Source organism: Diaporthe citri (genome assembly GCF_014595645.1).
Source record: "Diaporthe citri strain NFHF-8-4 chromosome Unknown scaffold_1, whole genome shotgun sequence".
NCBI lineage: Eukaryota > Fungi > Ascomycota > Sordariomycetes > Diaporthales > Diaporthaceae > Diaporthe > Diaporthe citri.
Window position 1 is genome coordinate 1,317,589 of NW_025064846.1, and position 22,389 is coordinate 1,339,977.

Genomic DNA, 22,389 nt, shown 5'->3' on the forward strand with positions numbered 1-22,389 from the left:
TACAGCTCGGGACTGAAAACAGTTTTCTGAAATTCGGAAGTAAGATGGATACCTTCGGAGGTACATAGTTTAATCAGACATGTTGATATTGTTATCCTGGTAGGCCCCAGTATGATACGTGTCACTAGAAAGGTCTCGCATGAGGTGATCGTGCTCTGGTCAGGATCTTTCTGGGAGTAGCAGGTCCTGCGGCGCCTCAGAAATTAACTTGATTTTCCCTGAGGTCGTCTCCATGTGTAGTCTGAGCAATCAACTCCCAAATGTTGCTTCATCTGTAGACAGATACTTATCCCTGGAAGACGTCAGGCATGCGGGAAATCCCAACTGCGCGAAATCGCAACCTGCCTCCTCGTCTAATCGACAATATGCTTCTTGTCCGCCCACGAAGGCAGTATATTCCGGCACACGTCCTCGTAATCCTTCATCATCTCATCCCTCAGCGTCACCCGCGGTGTTGTCCAGAACATCGACCAGTCCGACTCGGACAGCTTCATCGTGCCCCGCGACCGCTCGAAATACCACTTGTTGACGGGGTTGTTCTTCCTGCTCCTCCAGCACACGCCCTCGGGGAAGCAGTCTCTGACCATGGCGTTGAACACGATGTCCGCGACGCCACCCGCCCCCTGGCTCTTCTTGAGGACGGCGAACTTGTCCAGGTAGGGAACCATTCGTCCGCTTTTGTATGCTGTTTCCTCGTCCATATCGAATGGTCGCTCCCAGGTCAGGATCGCGCCTCCTTCGTATTCTCCGGCGATGATAATGCCTGCAAGGCTTTTTTCAACCCGGTTCAGGTAGTGTTGGACATCCAGCTTCCTGTTGAAGGAATCTTCGATCAAATGCACCAGCCGCGGCATGTCGATACATGAATCGGTTAGTTTGAGCCGAGGCCCCCCAGGCTTTGGAGGCACCCATCCCGCTGACGATGGATCTGGATAGACTGTTACAGGCATGCCTCTCTTGGCTAAAGTCGTAGGCGACATGACTGGGCTGCTATTTGGGTCCGCGTTCCGCGAGATAGGTTTGATCCGACCAAGAGGGAGGGATGACGAGTGGGTTGGGCGATCTGTGAGGAGGTTATGAATCAAGGGGTTGTGGCTTTTCCTCGTCCCGACAGTGCCCACAAATCCCATCACGCCGCCTTCGTAAGCATCCTCGCTTCGGGAATGCAGATTTGCTGCTTCTCTAGGCGTTGTGATCAGTGCTGAGGAGGTCGAAGGCAGAATCGCAAGCGTGTTCTTGGCCAAGTCGAGGTTTCGCATGTGTGCTTGTACAGAAGAGCTGCTTTCGTTCTCTTCCTGCGAGGTCGTGTTCAAAGACTGTAGATGTGTCTTTGCAGTTTTGACCTCGTCCTCTAGGTTGAGAAACACATGTGCGTTATTCCAGCGGTTCTTAGCGGGAATGCCGCCGACAGGATCCAGAATGATCACCCGGTCGACGAAGGCCTTCTTTCCCGGCAATGTCAAGCCCTGCTCGTACTCTCCTCCAGGCCCAGATGGCTTAGCTAACTGCAGTCCGGATAGGTAGCGTGTCAGGGACAAAATTGCTTCGTCGGGGTCAATAGGTTGGGAGTTTCCGTCATATTGTTGAACAATCGGTGGGACAATGACAGCTGACCCCTTATTGAGAGCCGACAATACGGAGCTACCCTCCTCAACGATGGTGGTGTTGGATATCAATGGCGAGGCTTGGCTCCCAGGTGAAGCATGTTGAGTGGACAGTGGGAAGTCTGTCATGACTGTTGTCCAAGGCTCTCCATATTGATCAATGGCCCCAGCTAGCCTGTAAGCCTGTTGGTTTAGACTTCGAGACCAGTACTTGTCGTCCGGCCCCAGCTCGCAGTCGAGGACGATCACGCTGACCAGGCCCAGCACCCGCAGCTGCGCAAGTGTCTTGGCCACGCCCCTCAAGGTGGCTTCGTCGGCATCTTGTGGCAGCCTGAACTTGATGAGAGCGGCGTGAGGAACAGGGTCGACAGGAGCTCGTTTCGTCGTGACCGAGCCCTGAACGAACCTGGGCGTCTCGCTGATAGCCCGAGCACCGTTCGTCAGCGGATCAACGTTGATCGGGGCCGCAGCCGGGGCGGGCTCCCTTGCCACTGTGGGCGCGAATGTCTGCAGATACTGCTTCGCATCCCTTTTGGTGGCCGACGAAGATTCTAGTACTGATACGTACAAATCCTGGGTAGATTTTGTCAATTTCAAGCAACTTAAACACAACATATGAAAGGGTACTCACTCTATCTTGGGACCTTTTCTCCTGGGCCTTTCTTGGAATGGAAGCATAATGTTCCTTGAGGATTTCTTTGGAGAATTGGTCCTTTGGTGATGCCACTCGGAAATTCTGTGTGGCAGCTGCCGCTGAGCTTTTCGAACTACTAGATCTCGCCCTCGTGGAAGCCTGTGGTTTGATTCAGCAAAGTGACTGCCTGAGTTGGGTTGCCATGGGTATGCGAGTTCAGGAGCGATCTCGGTAGGTTAACACAGCCAAGGTCCCGGCGCTTGCTTACCTCTGCGAGGACCGTCGCCTTCTTCTTCCATGCTGAGCTACGCAGGATCATGATTTGAAGCACATGCCTCAACTGCGAGCAGACTGAAGAGACCACACGGTGGTGTAAAATAAATGAGCGATAATTTTGTTTACTGACCAAGGTCCGGCGATCGGTGTAAGTGCCTCGGTGCTAGTTGAGCTCATTTGACTCAATACTCAAGATAAGCGATCTGATAAGAAACCCTCGGCCGAACCCCCGATGTCGTTCTAGCAACAAGGATAGGGGGAGGGGGTGGCCCCTCTCGCCTGCTGGAGCACTACTTACACTTCCAAGATTCTTACAAAATAACATATCGAAAACGGCACTCGAAAGCCTGTAACAAGCTTTATTTCGCTCAGGTGCTGCTACCAAGTCCACTAAACTTAAGCAAGACGGAAGGATCATAGCGCATTTCGGGCCTGGTTTGATGCTGAACGGCGCATTATGTTCGGCTAACCCCGCGGAGCTTCCGGGTTAACCGAGTCGGCCTCGACGAGGTGACACCTCGGAACGCGATCCCAATACAGCGCGAATGAGTAGTCCACGAGATCCTTGAAGTAGTTTGTAGTGTTTCGCAGGCTCTCCCCTTACTCCGAGATCCCCGTATAATTCCGTGAAGCCTTTACCGACAGAGGGACTCAGCCGTATCACAGAGCCAGTTGGCGTGCGGTCTGAGAACCCTCCCTTCCCCGCAAACAACCGAAGCGATCGGACTTAACTCAGCACGACTCCACGAGAAATGCCGTTGTCGTCATCCGACAGAGGCCATATAAATTAAGAGCTCTAGAAATAAATTCGGCCCTTGAACCTTCAAATTCATCCCTTCCAGCTTCAGTGCGTGTCCAGATCAGTGTTCTGGCTATTAGAAAGTGCGTGAGCATTTCCATCATCTCAGTATGTACATTCTACAGCTTCAGTCCAGGTGGATCCATGGTTCACTCAAGCCACTGATGTATGGCTCACTAACACAATCATCAGATCCTAAGACAACTTCCAAATTCCATTTCACATATCTACGGCATTGAACCCTCGAGGGCATCACGCAGCCATGGCCCCCAATGTCTTCTGGATCGGTCTTGGCAACATGGGCCGTGTAAGTGAACCTGCAATGTTGACCTGCACAATCCAGGCTCTCTAACCTAGCTTCAGGGAATGGCCAAGAACATCGCCGAGAAAGGCCAACTGGGCGGTCCTTTGGCCATCTACAACCGGTCTAAGCAACGAGCAGTTGATCTGAGCGCCGGTCTCCCCTCAGGAAAGTCGGAGGTGGCAGAGTCCGTCGAGGCCGGCGTGGCAAAGGCCGACGTCATATTCATCTGCCTCGCAAACGATGCAGCTGTCACAGAGACGGTCAGCGCTATCGTGAAGGCCGACATTAAAGGCAAGGTGGTTGTTGACTGCTCAACCATCCACCCCGACACCACCGAGGCAATCGCCAAGACGATTATCTCCAAGGGTGCCGAGTTCGTCGCGTGCCCTGTCTTTGGCGCACCACCGATGGCGGACGCCGGTCAGCTTGTGCCCGTTCCCGCTGGGCCTAAGTCGGCTGTCGATAGGATCAAGCCGTTCCTTGAGGGTGTCACCTCGCGGGCGATCATCGACATGAGCGGCGAGCCTTACAGCAAGGCCTCGCAACTCAAGCTGCTGGGTAATACGTTCATCCTGAACATGGTCGAGCAAGTCGCCGAGGGCCACGTGCTCGCCGAGAAGAGCGGGCTGGGGACACAGTACTCGCACAAGTTCATCGAGCTAATGCTGCCTGGCATATACCCTCCCTACTCGACTAGGATGCTGAGCGGCGACTACTGGAAGAGGAAGGAGCCTCTGTTCCACGCAGATCTCGCCAGGAAAGACGCCGGGCACGCCTTGAAGATCGCGAAGGACTCTGGGGTAAAGCTTGGAAACCTCGAGGTGGCGGATGCCCATCTGGCAAAGATCCAGGAGCACACGGATAATGGCGACATTGCGGGCATCTACGGAGCCGTCAGACAGGAGAATGGCCTGAAATTTGAGAACGATGCTTAGGTGGTTAGACGTTCGAGTGTCTCCTCGGGGCTGGGAGCAGGTGAAAGGCGTCTCAATCAAGCTGTTGTACAGCCTGCGAACAAGGCTGGACGTATTTATTCCTAGCCTGCATGGATCGTTCCCTGGTCAATCTGCAAATGATATCATGACCACTCAGAGAAAACCCCGAAATGTATGTCATTTTCCCTGATTAGCAGCAGATGTGTTACGTGTGTCTAGTGTTTAAAATGTGTTGTTTCTGGAGCGACCTCTCAACTGGCACATGGCAGTAACACATGCTTGCTCAACAAGTCAGAATTGGAGAGGTCTGTCCTTGGAGGGATTCTGGTTACGTAAGCGGAGCTCCGACTCGGTAGGCCAAGCGAGAAGCAGGCAAGCGAGCATCATCACCCGTCCAAACCGTCACAATCGAGCTCGCTCCCATCATCCCCACGCGCCAAACCGCCAGACCCTTCAAAAATGGCTAACGGGTAAGATTGAACCCATCCCCGTGCATGGGCATGGGACAGAGAAACCGTGGTTTGCACGTGCTGACGCTGCGCTTCCAGGTGGAGCATCTTCATCGGCCTGTTCATCATCGCCGCCATGTGCGTGGGCGCCTGGTTCCTGTCTCCCAAGGGCGAAAACCAAGTGTGAGTGTTATCGACCTTTCTGGAGATTTGGTCTCTCCCCAGGGCGTGTCCAGATTGTGTCTTGTGCTGACTGGTGCTGGCCTCCAGGCTCTGGCGATCATCCCTCATCCTCGCATTCGTCTGCTGCTACCTGATGTGGGCACTCACGTTCCTGGCCCAACTACACCCCTTGATCGAGCCGAAGCGATCCGACCTGAGAGAGAAGTTTGTGCACGAGTAAGACGAGGATCCTCAGGGAAGTAGCGGTTGAATCGAGAAGGTGTTCGGAGGGACAGGGAGCTGTACAAATAACTGTTCATCATTCATCACATTGCCGGCGTTGGGGGAATAATAGGACCTACACCACGAAGCTTCCTAGTCTATGTTCAACTATGACATTCGGTTGAGTGATGAGAAGGGTTGAAGGTTCGCAGCTGGGCAGAGACAGCAAGAGAGCTGCCGTTGGGTCAGGAGTCTACGACGGCACTATGACAGGCGCGCCGTGATTGTATAGAGCCTAAGTACGGAGTGGAAGCCTCAACCGCTCGAGAAGCGGGGAGGTACTGATGGTAGTCTTAAGGAATTAGATTGCTACATGCGCTATATGGCCAGCTGGCCGACCCAATCCCTCACGTAAACAATCAAGGCCCAGAGCGCCTTGCCCTCCTCTGCCACGCTCCCTTCACCCTGCGAGTCAACGCCGTCCAGCCCCGCTGCCCACAGTATAGCCCTGCCGACGAGCCAGCGGCTCAGAGCCCCCGTCGTAGCCAGCATCGCGGCGACCCCGTAGCCGCAGTCCAGGAGGATCTTGAGCGCCTCCACGTTGTTGGCCACCACGGCCCAGCCGAGCGACCTCGCCGCCGCAGGGACGTCGTACTCCCATATGACCATCAGTATGGGGAATAGCTTCGTGCTGCTGGAGACGAGGAGCGCGGTCGACACGGAGTTTGGGCGGGAGTACCGCGGGAGGACGCCGAGGAGGCCCAGGGGCGAGAAGGGCGACGAGGTCAGGAAGCGGATGGACAGGTGGAAGGCGAGGGTCGAGAGGGTGCACAGTATTACTGGGAGAGAGTGTTAGTCTTCCTGCAAGGGGGCTTTGTGTGTGCGTGTGTCTGCGCGCGCGCGAGTAACACACACAAGACGGACTTACAGAAGAACATGTACTGGAACACGATGGGCTGCTGCGCGAGGCGGCCAAAGTTGCTGTCTGCGAGGGAGGCGGGGCCGTCCGGGACGGACTGCTTCTCGATGCGGGCCCAGGTGAGGTAGACGTCGAAGAGCAGCAGGAGGATGCCGAGGCGGATGATGGACGGGTCGAACTGGTCGTGGTCCCGCATCAGGGTGTTGTGCAGCAGGTGGCGGTAGACCTGGGGCTTGATGAGCACCAGGTCGATGAAGAGCACGATGTAGTCATGCTCGACGTATTTGTCGCAGAAGCGGCCGCAGTTGCGGCACACCGTCAGGCGGATGTTGTGGCCGCTCGACTTGTCGCCGGCGCCCGAGTACTTGGTCCACAGCGTCTTGACGGGGTGGCGGCACTCTATGCAGATCGGCATCGGGGGCAGTCGGTCGCTCGCTCGCAGCTTGCGTCGTCGCGGGAGGTCATGTCATATCATGTCAGTGCAGGGGGCAATTGACATTCCGGACAGGGCTGGCGACCATGGACAGTGGGTTGTCGCAAAGCAAAGGGCATGGCGCGTCCAAGTTCAAAGTTCAAGTTCGAATCCAGGTCCGAAAGTCCGGCTCAGGCTGGGGCCAATCAGTCCTGGGGTACTGTAAGCTCATTCACGTCGACGTTGAGTGACGCCAGCTGCTTCCACGTGGGAACATCCGACGAGCGACAATCTGCAGATCACGGTTGGTTTAGTCTACTGTGGTAAAGAAAACGCGGCACTCTTCGTCATCCAAGTGGAATATCCGCCATGTGCAATTACTCAACGCAGCCGCAACCTCAACATGCGCCGTCATCCAGTGCCATTGAGCCCCTGCTCGCTGCTGAGGTCCCCGACCACCCGGCCTGCACAGAAGCTCTCGCCCTGGCCCGGTCATCCCTGCCCGCATCCGCCTTCAACCACAGCTTGCGCGTATTCCTCTATGCACGCCGCGCCCTCCAACTCCCGGCCCCAGCTGAGCTCACTGTTCCCTCCGCCGAGCCCCATGTCCTCTTCGTAGCATGCATCCTCCACGACATCGGCATAGCAGACGCCCACGCAGCTGAGCCGGAGCGCTTCGAGGTCGCGGGCGCCAACCTGGCAGCCTCGCTGCTGAGGAGGCACGGTGTGGACGGGGACGCCGCTCGCGAGGCCTGGCTCGCCATCGCGATGCACACGAGCCCGCACGTGGCTGAGGGTGCAGGCGGGCTCATTACGGCCCTGCGGCTCGGCGTCAGGGTTGACTTTGGCACCTACGCTGGTCTCAACGCGGGCGCCCTCGGCGAGGCTGGGGGCCGTCTGCCGCGGCTGGGCGTCGAGAAGGAGCTCGGTGACACGGTTGTGAGGCAGGCAGTGGCGCTACCGTCCAAAGCGCCGGGGGCTTCTTGGCCAGGGGATTTGGTGAGGGCAAAAGAGGCAGAGCCGGAGTGGGAGGGGGTCAACAAGGCTTTTTAAAATCATTTCAATTATGAAGGATTACTAAAAGTACAGACTTCATCTTGCTTCTTCCGACATGCAAGTGCCTGACCCTCCTTCCAATTTATTTTGCTGACAGGATGACTTGCAAGCCTGGCACCTCTATGGTTGTCTAACGAGTGAGAGGGTTGTTGAGTCGTTTATGTATACAAGTTCTGGATGAAATGGAGGACTACGTCTATGGGCTCATTTGGAAGAGAAACCCTGGGCAGCCAGGTGGGAGCTCTGTTTACCATGGAACAACACCGAACAGAAGATCCCCCTCGATGAAAAAAGATAAATAAAATACTATTCCTTCAATAAACCCTCTATTTCGGTTAATTCCAACTGTTGACTGCTCAGCGCTTCGCCCCCAAGAACCATACACACCTTATATACAGGAAAACCCTAAACAAACGCCTTGGATGCATGCGTTGTGAAGAAACCCCCCGCGTCAGGAGCCCTTGTCTATTTCGATCTAATCCGCCTTCTTATCCTTGGCAAATCCAGAGTCGCTTCGTTGGGGCGTGCGGCCCCGGAGAGCACTTCCATTCCCGTCACTCCGGCTTGACGAGCCGTTGCCCAGATTTGGCAGGCCCGGAATGACCTGGTCGAGCAGACCGCTTCCAATCCGGCCATCCTCGCTATTGGTATCTTCCAGTTCGATTAGGTCTGGCTCCCCATCGGCATGCTGCCGAGTACGGCTTGGGCCCAGGATCGGTGTGTTAGGTCTCTTCGCCCATGCACCACGCAGCCACGTCTCGATAGTCATTGCAGCTTTGTCGAGTCCGGTGCCCTGCTTAGTCGCGGATGTGGCATCGCGGCCCTCTTCAAAAGGGCTCTCGACAATGGCAGCCGCCTCGTCATTGGTGAAGCCAAACCTGGCTGTTTCAGATCCCATGACTGCCATGGAGGGGAGCGACTCGATGTTCAGTCCTGGCAGATGCTTTTTGGTCCAGGTGTTGAAGTAGTCCTTTTCCGGGCCTGGAGCACGCACGTTCCTGCTCAACGTTCCTACACCGCCCGGTCTCCGCATCCACGCTGGACGAAGGTCATCATTGCCGCTGCCAACCCTGCTGCGGGACGGTGTTGGCGCCGATGATGCGTACGTGGTGCCAATTTGCGGACGGTTTGCGAGTAAGCTGTGACGCCGAGAAGAGATGCTCCCCGGGCTTTCGACAATATCGGAGCTAAGAGTGATGCTGGGCACGTCGAGTGAGCCCCTCGGAGTGCTCAAGGTGGAGGCTGTGCGCAAGCTCTTCTTCCGCCTCGGTGGGAAGTAGCCCATGGCCTTCCTCGAAACCCTTGCGATCTCGATTGGGTCCTTGCAATTGTCAAGCTTGACCCATCTGACATGTGTCCAAGGTCTTTCCTCCTCCTCCTTCGGCTCCTCGACTGCATGCTCGTTCCGTGAGGCGAAAAAGTCATCGTGGAGTGGTTGGGCCGAGTTTGGTCTCGTGGCATCCGATGACGTCCCTGGTGTGGCGGCAGAAGGTGTTGTAGCAAGAAGATCTACCTCTTTGGCATAGTATGAAGGGCCATCGCAAGGCCGCCCTTTCATCTCACATGCATCTACCGGGAGTGCCAACCATTTCCGTACCTGTATGTTGTCCCGAGACCACAGCCCATTTGCCTTCCTAAAAGCGTCCTCCTGACATCGATACCTCAGGATGATGCCCGCGTATGTGTCAGTAGGCGATGTGTGGTGTATATAGACCAGCTGGTCCTCTACCTCCGGGTTGACCGTATTGGTTCTCGAGTCTTCATCAGAGTTCCGTCTCTTGAACTTGCCTGCCACATCGAGCCCACCGTTGACACCATCGTGGCTTTCCAGAACGCTGGCTGTCTTCGCCGCCCTGAAGGCTGCCTGCCGCTCTGCCACTGATCCCGCTGCGACATCCTCAAGCCGCGGGCGAGGGCCTTCAGGCGGCTCTGGCCCCCACGCACTGGGCTGCTTTCGAAGAGTCCCGCTCGAGGCTCTGTGCATCGGCTTCCGGGGGCTGGCCCCTCTACTACGTGCTTCGTTGCCATCTCCTGACCCGTCACCTCCAGTCAGCAGGCTTGTAGTGAAGTCTTGAATAGACGCCCAACTAGAGCTCCACTGCCCGTCGAGCCAGCTCTTTCCAAACGGAGAGTCTCCGGTGTTGGACCGGGTGGGGGCGACCCTGCTTGATGACCTCGAGGTCTGTCCTATTCGCGCTGTTGGGATGGGGCTTGCCCCCCTGCTCGACGATGGACTCGCGGACGTCCTTAGTAGGGATGTAGATCTCGAGGAGCCATCGGCTCCTGTTCCTAGCCGACGGTTTCGGGGGCGCGCATCGGCATCGTGAGCAGGAGCAGAGAGTCGGGCAGAGGACGACATCACGACGAGGCCTACGACCTCGGCGCGGTGCAGTCGCCGGGATGAATGGCAACCATCAGTTCAGGGGCGGCAGGGACGGCGATAAGGACGAGTGTGGCTTGGAAATGTGTGCGTTGCTGAGAAAGGTAATGATTTAGGGACGTTGGTTGGAGCCACAGCAGCTGTGTCTGGGCCGACAGCAGGATGGTCTTGGGGGCTGTTGAGCCAAGGGATCGAGGCGGACCCTAAAAGGGTGTTCGTGGGAGCCGTGCAACGACGCAGCGTCGGGGGGTAGAGGACGACTAGGCAGGCTAGTGTCGCGATAGCGGGATCAATAGCGAGCGTCGGTCGAGTGCTGGAGTGCCGTCAAGGTTCCAGGGTGCCCAGGGAGAGCCGTCGTCGCTCGGTTCGAATGCGTGGGTGTTGTCGGGAGGGAGATTTGATACTAGGGAGTTGGAATTGAGGGATACGTACTCCATACCTGAACTGCTTACCTGTACTCCAAAAATACAACCCCCAGGTCGGCCAACGGGCGAGCCGTCACCTTTGTCAGGCTTGTCTGGAATGCAGGTGGGTACGTTGTAAGCGTTCTAACACTCCCTACCTCCTTACGCTCGCCCAGCCGGTTCACGGCCCCCTCTGCATTGGCGAGTGCATGCCAGAGGAATTAGACCCGACACCACACCCTTTATTGTTGGGCTCACGATATTGCAACCGTCACAAGCTATGGCTACGACTACGGCTACGAATATGGAAGACGTGTCGACCTCCCCCATAGCCTTGTACGTCAAAGTGGCCACGACTCGGCCGCAACAAAGTCGCATGCAGCCAAGTAAAATACGAGTACCCGATAACATCTACTGTGGCCACGGCGCAGTATCACTGCCGAGCTCGTCATCGTCAAGCTTGTGGCACATGGCAAGAGCCCCTGTGCTCTCACGAGGGAAGCACCCTCACAGGACGTGCCTGGGTACGGTGGACCTTCACCACTTTATTTCTACCTAGTACTTCCCTAGTACTTCAAGTAAGGAGGATATATTGCCTGCATGTAAGGGCCCAGCCTTACAAGTCTACATGTATTTATGGTTTAGACTATCTGGTACTTCGAGGACTTGGCTCCACAGAAAGGCCCCTAACCCTCCTGTCACGCAAGAGGGGCAGAAGGCCCGCACGGGCCAAGTCGGGACAGAGCAAAGCAGCCACGGTCTAGCAGGGATTCGTTGCCATGCCCGCGAGTAAATGATTTGTTTACCAATACGCGCCTCCGTCCCGCCAGAATCCGACTTCCCTTCAATGCCTACACCCACGACGACGACCAAGCCAAGCCTGTCACCATGAGGGTAACAGAGATCATTATAGATGTTCGTCGAAATCTTCTACCGCGGCTCAAAGATCTGTGACTGACAACCCCGCAGGGCTTCAAGTCGTACGCCCAGCGCACCGTGATATCAGGATGGTAAACAACATTCCCACGGCCTGCGCACCTCATTCACGACCGCTGACGAGCTCGCAGGGACGAGACTTTCAATTCCATCACTGGCCTCAACGGCAGTGGCAAGTCCAATATCCTGGACTCCATCTGCTTCGTCCTGGGCATCACGAACATGACCACGGTCCGGGCGCAAAACTTACAGGTGCGGCTCAAGCTGCCCCTCTCCTTTCTACCCGTTGTATAGCCCGCATTCTGACCTCCTTCGCGATTTCAGGATTTGATTTACAAGCGCGGTCAAGCCGGAGTTACGAAAGCTAGTGTCACAATCGTCTTCGACAACCGGGATAAGAACAAGTCGCCCATCGGTTTCGAGGAGTACTCGACCATCAGTGTCACCCGACAAATCGTCCTCGGCGGGACGTCCAAATACCTGATCAATGGCCACCGAGCGCAGCAACAGACTGTGCAGAACCTCTTCCAGTCTGTAGGACTGAACATCAACAATCCCAACTTCCTCATCATGCAGGGAAAGATCACAAAAGTACTGAACATGAAGTCGGTGGAAATTTTGGCCATGATCGAAGAGGCAGCTGGTACCAGGATGTTTGAAGACCGTCGGGACAAGGCACTGAAGACTATGTCGAAGAAGGAAATGAAGTTGCAGGAGATCCAGGCGCTCCTTCATGAAGAGATCGAACCCAAGCTTGAGAAACTTCGTCAGGAAAAGAGGGCCTTTCTCGACTTTCAACAGACCCAAAATGATCTCGAACGGTTAACAAGGCTAGTCGTTGCGCATGACTATGTCAAGTACCAGGAGCGACTTGAGCAATCCGGTTCTGATCTCGACAGCAAGAAGAAGCGGCAGCAGGATCTCGAGGAGTCGGCTGTCAGGCTGAAGAGCGAGATATGTCATTTGGAGGAGGATGTGCAACGGGTCAAGTCTCAGCGTGACAAGGAGCTTCGAAAAGGCGCCAAGGCTCAAGCTCTGGAGGACTCCGTAAAGAAGCTTTCTAACGAGGTCGTTCGTTTGGCAACCGTCATGGATCTCAAGAAATCCAGCTTGACTGAGGAACAAGACCGGAGGATAGCAGGGGAGAAGAACGTCGCAGAACTTGAGGCTGCCCTGCAAGAAAAGACTAAGGTTTTCGACAAGATGAAGGCGAAGCATGACTCCGCCAAGGAAGAGCTCGAGAGGCAGAGCCAGGAGGCCGAATCCAAGGAAGAGCTCCTGCAGACTCTACAAACCGGCGTTGCGTCCAAGGAAGGTCAGGAGAATGGTTATCAAGCCCAATTGCAAGACGCGAGGAGTCGGGCCTCTGCTGCAGGTACGGAGCAAGAACAAGCCAGGATCAAAATTGCTCATCTTGAGAAGCGCATCAAAGAGGAAGAGCCGCGGGCTAAGAAGGCGAAGGAACAGAACGCCGGCTTGCTTAATGAGCTTGAAGGTCTCAAGTCCCAGGCGCAGAAGCTCGAGAAAGAGCTCGGCAAGCTCGGTTTCAGCCCGGGGGCCGAGGAGGACTTGTATAAAGAGGAGAGCAGTCTTCAGCAAAAGATTCGAAGCTTGCGACAAGAATCCGATGCATTGAAGCGCAGAGTGGCCAACATCGACTTCAACTATGCCGACCCAGTACCGAACTTCGACAGATCCAAGGTGAAGGGGCTTGTCGCTCAGCTTTTCACACTTGACAAGGACCACACCAGGGCTGGAACTGCTCTCGAGATCTGTGCCGGTGGCCGTCTCTACAACGTTGTGGTCGACAACGAGGTGACTGGTACGCAATTGCTCAAAGGCGGCAAGCTGCGAAAGCGCGTCACCATCATTCCGCTCAACAAGATCGCGGCGTTCAAGGCGTCTGCGCAGACGATCGCGACTGCTCAAAGGATTGCTCCAGGGAAAGTCGACTTGGCTCTGTCACTTGTCGGCTATGACGACGAGGTCTCGGCAGCCATGTCATACGTCTTTGGCAATACTCTGGTGTGCGAAGACGCCGACACTGCCAAGAGGGTGACCTTTGATCCCAATGTCCGAATGAGAAGCATCACCCTCCAAGGCGACTCGTACGATCCGTCTGGCACGCTCTCTGGTGGCAGTGCACCGAATTCTAGTGGAGTGTTGGTGACCATGCAGAAGCTCAATGATCTGAACCGACAGTTGCGGGAGGCTGAGGCCTCGCTCCGAGACCTTCAGGCAAAGATTGCCCGCGAAAGATCAAAGCTCGACCAGGCCCGTCGGATCAAGCAAGAACTTGATCTCAAGTCCCATGAGATCAAGCTGGCTGAGGAGCAAATTGGAAGCAACTCGTCCTCGTCCATCATCCAGGAGGTGCAGAACATGAAAGAAACCATCGTACAACTCAAAACGAATATTCAAGAAGCCAAGAAGCGCCACGTGGAGGCTACGGCCGACGCCAAACGGATTGAGAAGGACATGAAGGATTTTGACAACAACAAAGACGGGAAACTGGTCGAGTTGCAAGCTTCCTTGGACAAGCTACGGTCGTCCTTGGAGAAGAACAGGACATCTGTCAAGACTCTTCAGAAGGAGTTGCAGAATGCTCAGCTGGATTCCGAGCAAGTGTCTGGCGACCTCGCCGCTGCACGGGAGCAGCTCCAGGAGGTCGACTTAGCTATCAAGGCTCAACAAGATGAGATCGCCCAGACGTCTAAGCAGCGGGACGAACTCAAAGAGACCCATGAAAAAGCGCAGGCCGATCTCGATGAGGAGCGGGCCAAGCTCAGCATTTATGATGATGAGCTCCGCGCTCTGGAGGACGCGATGCGTTCGAAAAATTCTCGGATCACTGAGGAAGGCTTGGAAATGCAGAAGCTCGGTCACCAGGTTGAAAAGTTCCACAAGGAGCAGCAAACTGCCGTGCAGGCCGTTGCTCACATGGAAAAAGAGCACGAATGGATTGCCGACGAGAAGGACAACTTTGGTCGTTCGGGCACCCCATATGACTTCAAGAACCACAACATTGGGGAGTGCAAGTCAACGCTGAAGAACCTGACCGAACGGTTCCAAGGCATGAAGAAGAAGATCAACCCCAAGGTCATGAACATGATCGACAGCGTCGAGAAGAAGGAAGCATCCCTAAAGCACATGATGAAGACAGTCATCCGTGACAAGAAGAAGATCGAGGAGACCATCATCAGTCTGGATGATTACAAGAAGAAGGCATTGCATGAGACTTGGGAAAAAGTCAACGCCGACTTTGGTGGCATTTTCTCGGAGCTGCTGCCCGGAGGCAGTTTCGCAAAGCTGGACCCACCAGAAGGCAAAACCATCAGCGATGGTCTCGAGGTCAAGGTCTGTCTGGGCAAGGTTTGGAAGCAGAGTCTGACAGAGTTGAGTGGTGGTCAGAGGTATGTTATTCGCGCGTCAACATTTCTGAAGTAGGTGCTAATGTCTCCTGCAGATCTCTTATTGCTCTGTCGCTCATCATGGCGCTGTTGCAGTTCAAGCCAGCGCCTATGTACATCTTGGACGAGGTCGACGCTGCGCTGGACCTGTCGCACACCCAAAACATCGGCCGTCTGATCAAGACACGGTTCAAGGGCTCACAGTTCATTGTTGTCAGTCTGAAGGACGGCATGTTCCAGAACGCGAACCGCATCTTCAAGACTCGGTTCAGCGAGGGTACGAGTATGGTGCAGGCGTTAAGCCCTGCGGACATCAAGTAAGAGGGCAAGGCTGTCTTTCTCGTTGTTTGGAGTTCAGGAAATCGGGAGGGTGGCGTGAACACTGCGCTGTGACGGTTTGATATCACAAGTGACATACGATCGGGATACGGATTGGCACTGGGGTATTCACGAGTCGATGATGGGTATGTCTTTTGTCTAATTAGTCCTTTTGGGTCCACCGCATTGAAATGAATCCCATGTTGCGCCTCGCTTTTTGCTATACACTGTTTGCTACACACTTTTGAAGAAATGCTGTCCTCTCTGCAGCACCTCTATAGACATGCCAACAGCCAAGTAGCTCTCTGTAGACTCCGGCTTGTCGAAAAGGGGAGTCACCTGCATACCCAGGCAGCCCTTTTTCGGCGCGCCCTCGTCAATCTCTCTGTTAGCTCTGAGCGTCCTATCCGGCTCGACATTGTGGCGTATTCCGGTATCGGGATTCACGTTGGGCAACTTGCACCTACGATAAGCATCAGTACCTTGCGATTGTAGCTTTTGGGATTCGCATTTCCGCGCTCACCTTGTGGTCCGGCACGAGACGTGGAAGTCTGACTGGTCCTCCTTGTGAGACGGATCCGTGAGACGAATCTTTGTCCACGAGTCCTCGTCGTATGCAGGAGAGCCACTGACTACATCGGGACCTTCAGTCAGTATCCAATGGGTTCAAGAGTGCGGCATAGATCAGAGGACGGTATGCACGAACCGAAAATATTGGCGCGGAACCTTTTGGGGTCCAGCTTGTCCAGGTCCGCATCCTTCTTGACCTGCGTCTCTAAGTCTCGCACACTGGACAGACCGAGAACATGGATAGGATACTATATAAGTTATTTAATCAGCAAGATATCCCAAAACCTACAAACTAGTTCGCTATCATCTGAAGAGGCGGGAGACGTCTTGCTCACAGAGTCTTGGAAGCTCACGACGGGCTGATATCCAGCCTCGTCCTTCAACGGGGCACACTTGAACACCGGCCGCAGGCCCTCCGGGTCGATTCGGAAGAGGCCCAGGGGGTTGCTCACGCCGAGGTAGCGCCTCAGCCCGTCGGGCAGCTCGCTCCCCATGTTGAGCGCGGTGGCCGTGTCCTTCCAGATGCGCACCCGCTCGCGCGCGTAGCCCTTGGCGCTGATCTCCCCGGCCGAGGGGAACGCCACGGGCAGCAGGACCTCCTCCTCGGGCACCGCCCTCCAGCCCCGGGAGCACTTGGCCGCGAAGGACTGCAGGGCGCCGGCGAGCCCGGCCTTCCGGCTGGGGAACCGCAGGACGAGGAAGGTCTCGTCCGACTTGGTCTCCCTCTCGCCGCCGCGGATCTTGTCCAGGTCCGGCTGCCACAGCTCCACCTCGACCGTCGCGAGCAGGGGGAACGCCCGCTGGGTGATGAACTCCCAGGCCTGGTCGCCGTCCGCGCCGGCGGGGGAGTGGCCCTTGAGCTGGGCGAAGGTGAAGAGCCTGTCGAACTCCAGGCCGGTGTGGACGACCTTTGCCCTGGTGACCTCGATGCCCCTGCACGATTTGATGGGGTAGATGAAGAGCGACTTGACCTCGGCCGCCGCCGCGCCCGGGGAGGCATGGTCGGCAGCGGCCCGGTGATGGTCGCGGAGGTTAGACTTTGACGGCTGCAGGCCCAGCCTGGTGTGGGTTATCGGGAGCGCATCGCTCTTGCGCGGCGGGAAGGGCGGGAACAGCACAAAGACCGGGGCGCAGAAGGCACAGAGGGTCACGATCAGGACCAGGACCGAGGCCGGGTCGAAGGGGGTAGCTGCAGAGGGGATCGTGATGTTACCCGCCGTGGCGTTGGACGCCGGCAGGTACTTGTCCATGTACCCCATCCTGTGCTGCCGTGGATCGATCGTGATAGGCTGCTCAGGTTTTACTATAATACAATGTAGAAAGAAACACACTTGTGTGGGAACAATCAAGTCTATTTCCGCGGGCCTCGTTGTGAGGCACTAGAGGTGTTGAGAGGGAGCTGGCGCGTGATGCGAGTCGGTGTTTGGGCCCCTCGGATGGCCAGGAGTCATCTTGCGACACTTGCGGGTTTGGGAGGCACCTGTTAACGTCTGATTCTTTCCGGCTCACGCTACGCTACCTAATGTACCAGGAAAAGAAATTCTGTATGCTGGGCTCAGGCTGTTCATTGTTCACGATTAATCGACATACTGGGACAGAGTCGAAATCTAGTGATGCCGGGCTCGGTGTTGCAATGAATCTCGGGGCCTATAAGAAATCCTGATGTGCCGTATCTCCCGAGGTTGTCCCTGGTCCACACGGCCAAGCGCAGCTGAGGTCAGTCCCAAAAGGCCAGGGGCACGTTTGACGTTTGACAGGCGCTGGAAAGCTCAGACCACCACAGTCCGGAGCCCCAGAGAGCCCCTAGGCCTAGGCGAAATGCAGGCGGTAGCTGGCCGAGAAAAGCCACGTGGAAGATTGCCGGGTGGGGGGGCCCTGTGGCCGAGACAGGCCATGGCCGCCTGGCACCTGGCACCCACGGTAACGTAACCCCACAGGGTCGAGACGATGCCCTGGGCAGGAAATCACGCAAGGACTGCGACGTGCTACTGCTTACCTGCTGCCCACTGCTGATGAATAGCGGCGGTCCTTGGTGAACCCACCGCGGAAGCCCCTTGATATTTCGCTCGCGGCACATGACGAAACCGAACGGGTAGATTTTGCAACTTCTTGCAGTCCATCGCCTTTTCATGGATCGCTCGGCTCGGCTGTGGACAACCCGACAACTGCCCGGTCTTCGTGTTAGTGAGTGGCCTTTTCCCGTCGGCTGGCGGTCGGTCATTGTGTAGGTGAAACCCAGTCGAGATATTAGGGGCTCTGTTCGATGCTACTACCGCTAGAATGCGACGTTGTGAGGCTTCGTCTTGTCTGATCGGTCCAACGGCTTCACCCTGCTTATCGAGATTAGATCACTTGCAGGTACTAAACTGTACCATGCCGTACCGTACCATGCTGTACTGTACTGCTGTACTGTACTTTTGTAAGCCTGAACTGTGTTTCCCACCTCCCACGTGTACTTTCACGCGAATCTGACAGTGGACAGAATAAAATCATCGCTGACGGTCAGATCCCCTAGAGGTTGCTGTTGCTGCCTCTCGGGGTTGTGATGAATCACGTTTCAAGATAGCCTCCTGCGGCCCACCATCTGACATCCTGCCGTCTAGCGGGCCGCTGCAAGCCCAGGCCTGGGAAATCTAGCCACGGATATCTCTGCAGGAATGGTTCTGCAGGACCGTGGTCGATCGAGCTGTTCCCGCTCCCGGTCGATACCGACTTTCCCACCGCCCATGGCCAACTGCATGCTGTAGTAGGTGAGCTTCAAGGATTCTGTGGCTTGCGCTACTCCCAACGCACGACCCATGAGCGGCATTGAAGCAAGCTGGGGTTGTCTGGTTGTTCAACATAGGCTCCAACGGGAAATTGTAGATGGCCTGCCCAATCGAGCGGTCCCCATGCAGAGACTTGCCCAGTTTGCCCGGGTGGGGCGATCTTGCCAACTAACTGACACATAGTGGAACATCTTCACACTGGATAAAGTGTGTATACCGTGCTGTGGATATGCGATTACTGTAGCTGCAAATGTCAACAGACATCCCTCGGCATCCCCGGCTCGTATGGGTTGAAGGGTGTGCCAGCAGGCGCCGACAGGTGCATGTCAAAGTTCCACGGCCTGGCCAGTAAGCTGATGATTGACGGAAAAGATCAAACCCCAAACTACGTGTAATGTGAGAGGTCGACTACATGCTTCCAGCTTAGTGCTTAGCTAGCTTCATCGAAGGTTCCCTCTCGAAAAGGCCAAAATATACGGCGCCTCCAGCAGAGTAATTTCGAGAGAAGCCGGAATGATGCATGTGGCGGCAGAGACTGCGGACTGTGTGTGTGCTGTTGTGCTCGTCGGAGATCAGACCGGAGAAATGCATCGTACATCAGGTCCTGGATCCCCTGTGGGTCTGGGTGCTCCGTGGCGGGACCGCGAATTTGAGAGAGTGGTATAATCGAGATGCCCTTTGTCTCCTACAGTATGAGAGGTGCGGCTCATTTAGCGGCATCGAGTCAAGGAACTTTTGACCACGATTAGAGTGGGATGTGCTCTGAGAAAGTTGTGTCATGAGGATTCCGGTGAAACAAAGCTGATAATCCAATTAGTACATACACAGTAGAAAGATGTAGCCGCATCCGATAGCCGCATCCAATGTGTGGTAAGGGTCCAAGCCTCCAGGGCTTCGGTGGGCAAAAGAGGGTTGGTGTGATTCCGAATTCGCGGTTCTTAACTGGGGTGGGCAGGTCCACCCGTGGCCGCTCTGTGCTCTTTTGGGACGACGGCGCGTCGTGGGCCATTTGGCAAGGGGCCTGGCTCGCAATGTGCAAGCCGGCTGGCTGGGCGGCTCATCGTCGCAGGTACTGTACTGTCTATTTCCCGTCAAAGTGGCTGGAGTGGTAGCGGGTATCGCTTTCCAAACGACTGGGACACGGGCTGGCCCAGGCCGAGGCCCGACAGCCCGGGACAGCAAAGATCGCCAGGTACCCAGACTGGACGTTGGACTGGACTGGACTGGGACTGAGCTGGACTGACCTGGGCTGGACTAAACACTCCCAGTCTCTAACCACATGACCTCGGACGACGTCGTCATGGAGGAACCCCAGAGGCAGTGCTGTGATCATTCCTGTAGCACCGCAGTGCCGAAGATGCATAACAATGCTGCATGACAACGGCCAGGGCCCGCGTGTTGACGAAATGTACCTGCTTGTCTTGCATGAAGACGGGAAGACACATGATTCGGGATGCGTCCATAGAGCATGGACGTGATTTTGGCCAAGGCCCAACAAAGTCTGCCCCAAAATACGGGGATTAGACTATCTGAGGGTTCCTCGAGCCAGTGACTCGGGCGCATCAGGACCCAGGTCTGAAATGAGCCTACTGATGAATCTCGGGAGAAGGATGTCGGTGACGGTGGGCAAATTGAAGGACACAAAGTCAGGTGGGTGCCCGCTCGAATCAAGCCGGCCGCTTGGGTGTGTAGAAGAGGAAATGACGACCGCAGGGTAGGGACCGGGACCAGAACTGAGACCGGGACCAGGAGGGCACCGTTGCTAGGCAGTGTATCATTGCATGCCTTGCCTTGCCTTTGGTTGTTGGTCGTTGGTCGTTGGGGTTTGTTAGTCTCCAGTACGAGCCTGGGAGCCAGCGAGTTTGAGGGCCTTGTTCCCACGTGAAGTTCGTCTGATAAATTGTAAATTGGGACGGTCGGCCCCAGCCGCGCAGGCACGGTCGCACTCGGCTGATCGGGCTGACGGGGCTGACCCAGGTGCAGCAGGACCATGGATGCCAGGCTGGCCAGCTGCGTCGGGAGCGGCAGCAGAAGCAGCAGCAGGAGCAGCTCACTGGCCCAGCATGTGAGGGGGAGATGGCGGGCGAGATGGACGAGATGGAGGGCACGCAACCTGGGAAGCCGGGCAGGCCTGTGGCAGAGAGGGTGGAGTGGAGCAGGTCGGATGACGACTTGTACATGTACCATACCCAGGTAGTCCTGCAGAACCAGAGCCTGCGTCCCCCAAGTACCGGTACCGGGCATGCAGATGTGCACTGGCCAGCACGGCTTGGCGGCCTGACTAATCACCCGAAGCAAGATATCGCACTGTCGCCTGTCGCATGTCGTCTTGTTCAAGCACCCCACACCCTGCGCCCCGAAGCAGGCAAGCCGGGAATGCTGGCCATCAGATGGGTGCCAGCCTGCCAGACAGGGGGAGTGTTGACGGTCGAGGGGAGACCAGATGAGTCTGGCTGCCACGGCACAGCAATCCCATGCTCTCGGGGGCGGCGCATCGGCCTGCATCTTGGAGCCAGGGGGCCTGTGGGCTTGGATCTGGATCTCGTTGGGCTGGGCTGGGCTGGGCCAAGGTCGTCCCAGGTCGACAAAGGTCACTCGACACCACTACACTCCAGGGCGGCCCACACCCACGACGGCGGTTGCGCCTTCCTGCACGGTCGACAATGTCTTGCAGCACATCAAGTATTGTGCCTGCGGCGGCCAAAATGGAAGGTGCGAGGCAGGAAGACTGGGTCTGGGGACTGGGACTGAGACTGAGCGGCCGGAAATCAAAAACGCCATCTTCACAGGCAGCAACGAACGACCGACTGCCCGGTTTCCGCCAGTCCGTTCGACAGGCTCATTGATCGACAACTTGGGCAGCCACGCAGCTGGCTCCTGGACTGTCAGAATCAGAACCCATCACATCTTTTCCTCTCACCCTCATCCTCACCACCCTCACCCTCAGCCAGACCACTATTCTTGGATCCACCACCTGCTCCTCTCATGTCCCCATCGCCACGGCCCGACAATTCCACGCGTGATGAGGGCTCCCCTGGCCAGTGGGTGTGGGTATGCTCGTCCTTGGCCGCTTGATTGCACGCGACCAGGATCAAGCTTTGTCCAAAGTCTGGGTTTCGAATTCTATCATACGCGGTCCTGGCAGTCCCTCCTTGACTTCAATCTTGCAATCCTTCCTGGAACATGTGGAGCAATTCTCCAACTTTGGCAGCGGGGCGCTTATCACCCAAGTGCTACACTACACCACGCCGTGGCATGCCATCGTAAAGGCTGGGATGGCAAGGCCGCCCTGCTCTTCTACCCTCCACAAGGGCCCTCTTGGAGGGTGTGTGCCGCATGGGAGCCTCGACTGCATGGGGGGCTGCCTGAGGGTATTCATTCGTACCCCGGTACCACCGGGAGATCCACACAGTACCATCTTGGCCTTTGACGCCTCGTCCATTGTCGACAAGAGCAGTTCTTGCCACAGGAGGCGCCTTTGCCTACTCGCGCGGCTGACCTATCCAAGTGCTGCTACAACAATCTGCCTCAGGACGCCCAGTCAGGTCACTGCTGTGACAGACTGTGGGCTTGGGAGGAGTAAGCCCTGTGGATGGTCATGCCCCGCCTGTCCACTCCCATCGTCCGAGTTGTCTGTGAGGTCTGGAGCCGCTCATGGGTCAGTAGTATCAGGAAGTACAGATCCCAAAAACCTGCAGGGTATTGCCTGACACGGTCTGTCAAGGGTCCGCCAGACCCCAGTTCAGACACCCATGTGAGATGAGGTCTGAGGTCTAGCCCATGCAGGCGTTACTGTAGGTATGAATCCTCCACCTCGGTGGTATCCCCAAG

General features: G+C 56.2%; 8 protein-coding genes across 8 annotated transcripts; 4 read left to right on the forward strand and 4 right to left on the reverse strand.

Annotated features, from left to right (window-relative positions):
- Nucleotides 1-353: 353 nt before the first annotated feature.
- INS49_000353 (uncharacterized protein) lies at nt 354-2,557 on the reverse strand (the record flags this gene model as incomplete). The annotated part of the gene is made up of 3 exons (XM_043161191.1): nt 354-2,177; nt 2,236-2,397; nt 2,507-2,557. The coding sequence occupies 3 exons, from the start codon at nt 2,555-2,557 to the stop codon at nt 354-356; spliced, it is 2,037 nt and encodes a 678-aa protein (XP_043029697.1).
- A 1,018-nt stretch (nt 2,558-3,575) lies between these two features.
- Nucleotides 3,576-4,552, forward strand: INS49_000354 (uncharacterized protein; the record flags this gene model as incomplete). Its single annotated transcript, XM_043161192.1, has 2 exons — nt 3,576-3,620; nt 3,677-4,552. 2 exons carry the CDS (start codon nt 3,576-3,578, stop codon nt 4,550-4,552), a joined length of 921 nt encoding a protein of 306 aa, XP_043029698.1.
- Nucleotides 4,553-5,011: 459 nt separating this feature from the next.
- Nucleotides 5,012-5,404, forward strand: INS49_000355 (uncharacterized protein; the record flags this gene model as incomplete). The annotated part of the gene is made up of 3 exons (XM_043161193.1): nt 5,012-5,022; nt 5,101-5,184; nt 5,272-5,404. The coding sequence occupies 3 exons, from the start codon at nt 5,012-5,014 to the stop codon at nt 5,402-5,404; spliced, it is 228 nt and encodes a 75-aa protein (XP_043029699.1).
- A 359-nt stretch (nt 5,405-5,763) lies between these two features.
- INS49_000356 (uncharacterized protein) lies at nt 5,764-6,719 on the reverse strand (the record flags this gene model as incomplete). The annotated part of the gene is made up of 2 exons (XM_043161194.1): nt 5,764-6,224; nt 6,314-6,719. The coding sequence occupies 2 exons, from the start codon at nt 6,717-6,719 to the stop codon at nt 5,764-5,766; spliced, it is 867 nt and encodes a 288-aa protein (XP_043029700.1).
- Nucleotides 6,720-7,085: 366 nt separating this feature from the next.
- Nucleotides 7,086-7,769, forward strand: INS49_000357 (uncharacterized protein; the record flags this gene model as incomplete). Its single annotated transcript, XM_043161195.1, has 1 exon — nt 7,086-7,769. The coding sequence occupies one exon, from the start codon at nt 7,086-7,088 to the stop codon at nt 7,767-7,769; it is 684 nt and encodes a 227-aa protein (XP_043029701.1).
- A 478-nt stretch (nt 7,770-8,247) lies between these two features.
- Nucleotides 8,248-10,131, reverse strand: INS49_000358 (uncharacterized protein; the record flags this gene model as incomplete). Its single annotated transcript, XM_043161196.1, has 1 exon — nt 8,248-10,131. The coding sequence occupies one exon, from the start codon at nt 10,129-10,131 to the stop codon at nt 8,248-8,250; it is 1,884 nt and encodes a 627-aa protein (XP_043029702.1).
- A 1,313-nt stretch (nt 10,132-11,444) lies between these two features.
- INS49_000359 (uncharacterized protein) lies at nt 11,445-15,223 on the forward strand (the record flags this gene model as incomplete). Its single annotated transcript, XM_043161197.1, has 5 exons — nt 11,445-11,471; nt 11,526-11,566; nt 11,624-11,744; nt 11,817-14,905; nt 14,959-15,223. 5 exons carry the CDS (start codon nt 11,445-11,447, stop codon nt 15,221-15,223), a joined length of 3,543 nt encoding a protein of 1,180 aa, XP_043029703.1.
- A 231-nt stretch (nt 15,224-15,454) lies between these two features.
- Nucleotides 15,455-17,049, reverse strand: INS49_000360 (uncharacterized protein; the record flags this gene model as incomplete). The annotated part of the gene is made up of 4 exons (XM_043161198.1): nt 15,455-15,683; nt 15,744-15,852; nt 15,927-16,038; nt 16,126-17,049. 4 exons carry the CDS (start codon nt 17,047-17,049, stop codon nt 15,455-15,457), a joined length of 1,374 nt encoding a protein of 457 aa, XP_043029704.1.
- Between the last annotated feature and the right edge of the window lie 5,340 nt (nt 17,050-22,389).